This window comes from Sebastes umbrosus, chromosome 12, assembly GCF_015220745.1.
Source record: "Sebastes umbrosus isolate fSebUmb1 chromosome 12, fSebUmb1.pri, whole genome shotgun sequence".
Taxonomy (NCBI): Eukaryota; Metazoa; Chordata; class Actinopteri; order Perciformes; family Sebastidae; genus Sebastes; species Sebastes umbrosus.
In genome coordinates, this window is record NC_051280.1 from 14,087,137 (window position 1) to 14,094,333 (window position 7,197).

Sequence of the window (7,197 nt, forward strand, 5' to 3'; positions counted from 1 at the left end):
GGCATGACTCAATTTGCTTCCAAAATTGAACACTTCTTTTTCTTCTCATGACAGCACCATCTGAACTCTCCGATGTCTAATTAAGGTGCCATTAGACAAAAAGCTGCATTTACCTCTTTTAATAGCAATGTGTCTCATTCTGCAGGGGTTCTTTGTGTCAGTGTTTTACTGCTTCCTGAACGGAGAGGTGAGTCACTGGAGTTTTGCAAAAGACTCAGTATTTATGAATTTAATGAAGTTGTCAATGTGCTTCTTGATGTATGATCTTAATAAATGCATTTCCTTGATTAGTTTAATTGTGCTTTTTGCTAACTACCCTCCTAGTTACAATACTTGCCAAGAAGGGTGCAGGAGCAGTCTTTCAGCGGAATCACAGCTGAAAGATGTTCTGTTAGTAGTTCTGCTTTTTGATTAAATATGAAAACAAAACCTTTGTCATCTTCATCTAATTGAATAGAAAGCATAGTGCTGACTTCCAGCTGTTTGAAAGTCATTACTGCCATTATAAGAATTACACATTTGTAAATAATTGCGAAAAATGAAGGACCCACTTGCCGCTCTCTCGCAACCCTTGAATGATTGAAACTCTGTGGTAGAGAGAGGTGATTAATTTGATGAGGAATTTGAGTCACTCTTCTTGTATAATAATTTAATACAAATTCAAGATTGTCATGGCAAAAGCAATTGTGTGGCATTAAGGGGTAGCTTTGAAGTTTTGGATATTTTGATTTTTGTACTAGAAGAGTTTCACTGTTTGCAGTACATTCTCTTTTTGTCCTCCACTGATTTGAAAAAGGGAAACAAGAGGGTAAGACTGCCTCTAAATGCCAGTTTTTTTCTTTTAATTCCTATTAATTTGGCTAATCCAATATTTACAGTCAATACATAACTTTCCTTTCAATTAATATTTCCATGAACCTAAAAATAAATTAAATTCTGTAAGCATTTTAACCTACACATTATTATTTTAATAATCAAATAGCATTTTATGTAATGCAATCTGAATTCTCTTTAGGATTCAACACATTGGCACGGATAAAACTTTCGCATCTGTTTGTCAAAGGGGACACATCATGAAAAACTCACTTTGTCAGTGCTTTTGCACATATATTTCTGGAGTGCCAGAAAACATGTGATTAAACAAGCCATGTGGCTCCCATTCCTATGTCACATGCAAGCTCATTAGAGTTGGCTTGTTCGAGATGAACTAAGCCTCGCCTGGAAAGTAGACGAGCTCAGGCGGCAGCAGCAGGGAGCGGTGACAAAAAGCTGTGGTCAAGTTGGACAGTTTCCAGCCGTTTCCAGCAGCCCTTCCAAGAATTTACAGGAAGTCACAGGAATAATTACATCCTGTTGGATTCGATCCGTAGGCTACTTGTAATTTGAAGATCTCGTTCAAATTGTCCCGGCTTTCACCACAATTAAAATAATAATATACTTACATAGACGTTTATTATGTTCCACTCATTAATTAATTATTGCGCATGAGATAAGTATACAGAGAGCCAACACAGCGCACCGTTGAAGTCTCTATAGAGAGTGATGTTCCGCACGGTCAAGCCACATTTAGGCATGTCGGGGCGACTGTGGCTCAGAGGTCGTCCACCAATTGAAAGGTTGGTGGTTCGATCCCTGGCTTGCCCCGGTCACATGCTGATGTGTCCTTGAGCAAGACACTTAACCCCAAATTGCTCCCGAAGGCATAGCCATCGGTGTGTGAATGAGTGAATGAGTATTTAGATTAGATCCTGATGGGCAAAGTTGGCACCTTGCATGGCAGCCTCTGCCAGTGTATGAATGTGTGTGAATGGGTGAATACTGACATGTAGTGTGAAGTGCTTTGGTCGTCGGAAGACTAGAAAAGCACTATATAAATGCAAGTCCATTTACCAATTACGCACGGACACGGCAGATCTGCTGATTACATTTAGTGTAGTTTTGAATCACAGAACCCTCCGTGCTTATGTGCACATGAAACGTGTCGTTTTGATTAATTATTCTACACAGTTCCTTCTGCGCATAAACAGGCATTTCGCTCAGTTTATAACACCCTCAGGACCACCCATTCCGTCTTTCACCCGGTGTTTCCATTCTGGCCAAAATGTCGTCTGAGCTCCACAGTATTAATTTGAATAGCCTGAGACAAAACAAGTTGAAAAATAATGTAAGTGGGCCCAGACAACAATAAGTTTCCTCTGAGGGAAACTCTCTACGGGACTCCCCAACTGTCAGTGCGTCATGAGGGGGATAACCCTGTGATTAAAGGGGGAGAAAGTGGTGAATGTGATAAATCCTGATTGTCACTCACAGGCTCTAATGCACCCCCCTATAATAATGCCTTCTTTATGATCCCACTCTGTGCTCAAATACGCCACAGGTGTGCCAAATTAGCCATCCTGATGAATTGTGCGTGCGTATTAGCGCGTGCCCGCTTTTTTCAACCTTTGGATAGAGCAAGACTAGCTTATTTCCATCTTTTATGCTAAGCTAATCCAATTGTCTTCTGGATGTAACTTCATACTTAAAACACATAGGTCAAATTATTCCTTTAACAAAAAAAACGAGTTCAAACATTCATGTTAAAACATTTGTTCTTCTGTGCGTATACATCCATGATAAGTGCAATAATATATTTATGGTCAACATTTTAGGTACGTTCCGCAGTGAGGAAACGGTGGCACCGCTGGCAGGACAACCACGCCCTTCGAGTGCGAGTGGCACGAGCCATGTCCATCCCCACGTCTCCGTCCAGGATCAGCTTCCACAGCATCAAACAGACCACAGCCATGTGACCAGCACATAATCTCCACTACAACATCTAAAAAGGGAACAGACTTCATCTTTTTGTCCAGTACAAACAATGAAGTTGTTTACAGAACAGTCAATGTGTCCAGTGTGACTGAAGAGCCAGGTCATTTCTCTTGTCTGGTGAGAACTTTTTATATCATCTAAAAGGTAAAATGGACACATACTTGGAAGATTCATCTCCCGTGAGATATTGTACATGAAGTACAGGTTTTTCTGGAGTGTATTTAAAAGACTTAAAATGGCATCATCATCATCATCATCAAACAGTCACATCACAGCAAGTCTTAATCATCTGATCTCACAGCGTTAGATCATCTGATCTATACTGCTTAGTGGTTGTTAGTGGAGCATGATAATCCTGCCGGATTTGCAGCAGGATACTTCAACAGCTCACGCACTTGTAGGCATCTGCTCCCATTGTTGCTTAGTGGGAGGTCGACAAATGTGGAATATTTGCAATTTAATTAGATACATTGACCAAGATGCACTCACACACGTTGCCAGATTTGTATTTAGTGCGATGAATATCAAAATGCCAGAAATGCTCTTTGAGTTAACCGCTCATTGGCATAAACAGCTGCTTTTGACAGCTAGGAAAGAGGCCTTGGGGAAGAAGAGGGTTCACCTGAATTAAATATCAAAAACTCTACTGTATAAAAAGGCATAAGATTAAAAAGAGGCTGTCTTGTGAAAAGGATCAATTGAACACTTGGTATTCACCAAAACACAATCTCAACACGTGGTGATACGTTTTGGTCAATGGGAGATGATGATTTTATACCAACAAGCCATTCTAATGGAGCCTTTATGATGTGATTCTACGTGTTCTTTTATACTGTGTTGAACTTTTGTCTTGTACAGTACTGTTATAAACATTGTTGAAATACTTGCTCAGCTTCCTCTCTTTTCCAGCCATTTTCTTCACCTCCTCAGAGAAGGAAGGTGTGAATTTAGCGAGCAATTTAATACGTCATGTGTTTTGAACCCCGAGGCTGATGGATGAGCAGCCCCAAATTAAATCTCTCTTCCAGACGAGTATAGATTAGATTATATATTATATAGGAGTTGGGAAAGTGAGTCATTTTAGTATGCTAAAGTGTCATGCAGGCACAGTGGAAGTAGATTAAATTCCGTTGGCTTTATGAAAATCCTGGTTGCTTTCTAGTAATCAGAGTCACAACTAAGCTGCTGTTTAAGAGGAGAGAAGCTTGATGAAATGAGCACCAACCACTTGGCTGTAATGCCAACTCTTACATCTGCTCAGGCCGCTCACACAATAAATAATGGGAACAACCATCTATCTGCAATGTCAAAAACTCCAAAAATACTTTGTTTTCTGCAGAAGGATGAAGAGGGGAGATGGAAGGTTAGTTTTGAAAAGGATCACAAACAATGAAAAACATGTCGCAAGCTTAAATTTTGATGCTCCTTTGTGTGTCCCTAACATTTACTACATAACATCAGAGGAGTATTTCTGTCCATCAGGTGGTACGATTAAGAATGTTTAAAGGAATAGTTTGACATTTTTGGAAATGCACTTCATTTTCTTGCTGAGAGCGTGATGAAAAGATTGTTATTTGTGTCGTGTCTGGTATTTGTTTTTTTATGTGGTGCTTGTGCGAAACTTTTAAACTGCCATTTTAGGATTATCCAGGATTATCCAGGCTAAACAAACGTTAAAGGAACAGTATGTTTAGCATTTCGTTGGGATCAGTTAGAAATGGAATATGTTATTCATAATGTTTTCATTAGTGTATAATCACCTGAAACTAAGAATCATTGTGTTTTCCATACCTGAAAAGGAGCCCTTCATATCTTCATAGGGAGCGGGTCCTCCAAGAGTCCGCCATGTTTCTACGGTAGCCCAGAACGGACAGACCAAACACTGGCTCTAGAGAGAGCCTCACATTTTTATACCTGAAGGCCACCGTAGTTCTTTGACATGCTTGTGAACTGCAGTAATGTGAGTCGCAGCGGGCAAAACCGTGGTACCGCCAGAACTCCGTCTGACTTCCGTTGCTCCTATAGTAGTGTTATTATGGTGAGGATGGCCTCTGAGTGAGGCACACGCCCTTACCACGTTTTTTTTTCACTTTACGGCTCACGTTACCACGGTCTTAGAAAGAGAGGAGTGAGCGGATGGGTACTCAGTTGGTTGCACTCTGCAACCACAACCACTAGATGCCACTAAATCCTACACACTGTACCTTTAAATTTAAAAGAAATATTTAAAATTGATACCGCTCTTGTATCTGTCCCATCTGCCAGTTAGCTTAGCTTAGCATAAAAACTGGAAACGGGGACACAGCTAGCTTGGCTCTGTCCAAAGGAGTCTCCAAGTGCTATTGATCTTCTCACCTAACTCAGCAAGAAAGCGAATACCCATATTTCCCAAAATGTGGAACAATTTCAAAATAAATAATCTCGTTTTCTATCAGGTTGGGTTTGTATTTATACATCTGTAGTTATTTGATACGTTTACCAGAATTAAAATCTACTAGTTCTGTGGACTTGAAAAAGTAAAAGAAAAATATACAGAATTTCTGTGATCAAATTAGTTTGAGGGTGTTGTATAGAATATAAAATATTTCACTCCTTGTCGAAAAATGTACAATTTCATATTTGTATTTTTTGTTACATTATAGCAGAGTTTTTGTTGTTGTTGTTGTTGATGATATGCTGCTCGACTGGACTGACATCAAATGTTGATCATCCAAAGCCATTTTGATGTAAATATATTATAACATTTACCTGCATTTCTGTTTCCAGCATCACAACTTGTGCTGTACAAGTATGCTATCTACACAGTACATTATCCAATATTTTCATACTGAAATAAGAAAACATAATTTATTCAACCTCACCAAAGACACAAACCATGTTTACCAGCATCCAAAATTTGTATTGTCTACATATATTTCTATTGTTGCCATTGCACTTTGTAGACCAAATCTTGTTGACTTTATTTTGTACATGATGAAATGTATCCAATGCAGTGTGATGTCAGATTTGTTAACTTATTACTGTCCATGAATACATTTGACGTACTGATTTTATGGCAAGCTATTTGTTGAACCACCCATGTTGCCTTAAAAAACAAAAGAAAAAGGAAGCTCTGTAAATGATGTATCATTGTGTTACATTTGTACATGCACATGTGAAAAGAAAAGTATTGATTTGAATTAAAATTATACTCTTACTTTTGCTCTTTGACTTTTCATGTTAAAAAGGTCTCATATTTTCAAGGGAGCTTGTAAACAGCAGTGATCTGTGTCGACATAGTCTATGATCCATGTGTATTCAGTTACAATCTGGCATTAGCTGCATATTGCACTAATGAGATCTGTTTAGTTGATTCATTTGCCGTTTATCTCCCTTATCTGCACTCATTGTATACAAATGCAGCCTTGTAATGACTCATAATTGTTCTTATGATGGAGTAGACTCCTGCTGCTTCACTGGCACTGTGCCATCTCTTAGCTGTAAATATAGCTTTCATTGATGGAAGTGTCCTGAGAGAGGGCCTGCTAGGTTATGTAATGTAGATACAATTTCATACATTTCCGGCTAAGCTGGAGTGAAGTGGAGCAGAAACTACTGAACCCTCAGGACTCGATGAGTTCTACATCTCCAAACACTTAGCAGAGACTCTGATGAAGCCTAATAAAGGCTTGTTGTGACAATTAATGGTTTTGATGGTTGACAGCAGCATGAAAAGCGGACAGTGGATATGATGTTCTGGAGGCAAGCAGCACATCTGCACTGCATTTTGGATTATCTACTCCTCCGGCTCCTTTGTGTGGATACTAAACTGCATTTCACCAGTCATTACCTCGGCTAAAAATACATGACTGGCATGACAGCCTGAGGCCACCACTACAGTCCGAACAATGCTTCATTTATAGTGAGGTATTTCCCATAACACTGTGCATCAATTAAAAAAATAAATAAATAAAAGAAAAATCACCACTTAGTTAAGGTTGATGATGTCTCTAAAGACTGAAGGAATTGTTGCTTTTGGAAAGGATGATCTCTCTCAGAATACACATGCGGAGTGGCGTATTTTTTTAAAGCACCCTGTTGATTTTACAAATTAATTGAATTTAAAAAATGACTTTGTCATTGGCAGTACTACTCAGCCTGTGAAAACAGCTGTATAATCTGTACTGTGGCTTTTGAGGAGCTTTGTCTGACCAAAAGGGTTCTCATTTTGTTATGTTGCCACCTAAAATCTAAATGCTAAAATCATTTAAATTTATGTTTTCCCTCATCTTTGCTCAATAGCCCATAATGACAAAGCAAAAACAAGATTTCGTAACATTTGCAAGTGTATTTAAAAAACTGAAACATCCCATTGTCTTATGTATTCAGACCTTTAAACCTGCATTA

The 7,197-nt window shown here is 38.9% G+C and overlaps 1 protein-coding gene across 1 annotated transcript in view; it reads left to right on the forward strand.

Moving 5' to 3' along the window:
- LOC119499220 (corticotropin-releasing factor receptor 2) overlaps positions 1–2,885 on the forward strand; it is a 38,553-nt gene extending 35,668 nt beyond the window's left edge. The window contains 2 exon segments of the mRNA XM_037788475.1: positions 146–187; positions 2,652–2,885. Of these exon segments, the coding sequence (XP_037644403.1) occupies positions 146–187; positions 2,652–2,792 (183 nt within the window). The 3' untranslated portion in view covers positions 2,793–2,885.
- Positions 2,886–7,197: the final 4,312 nt, after the last annotated feature.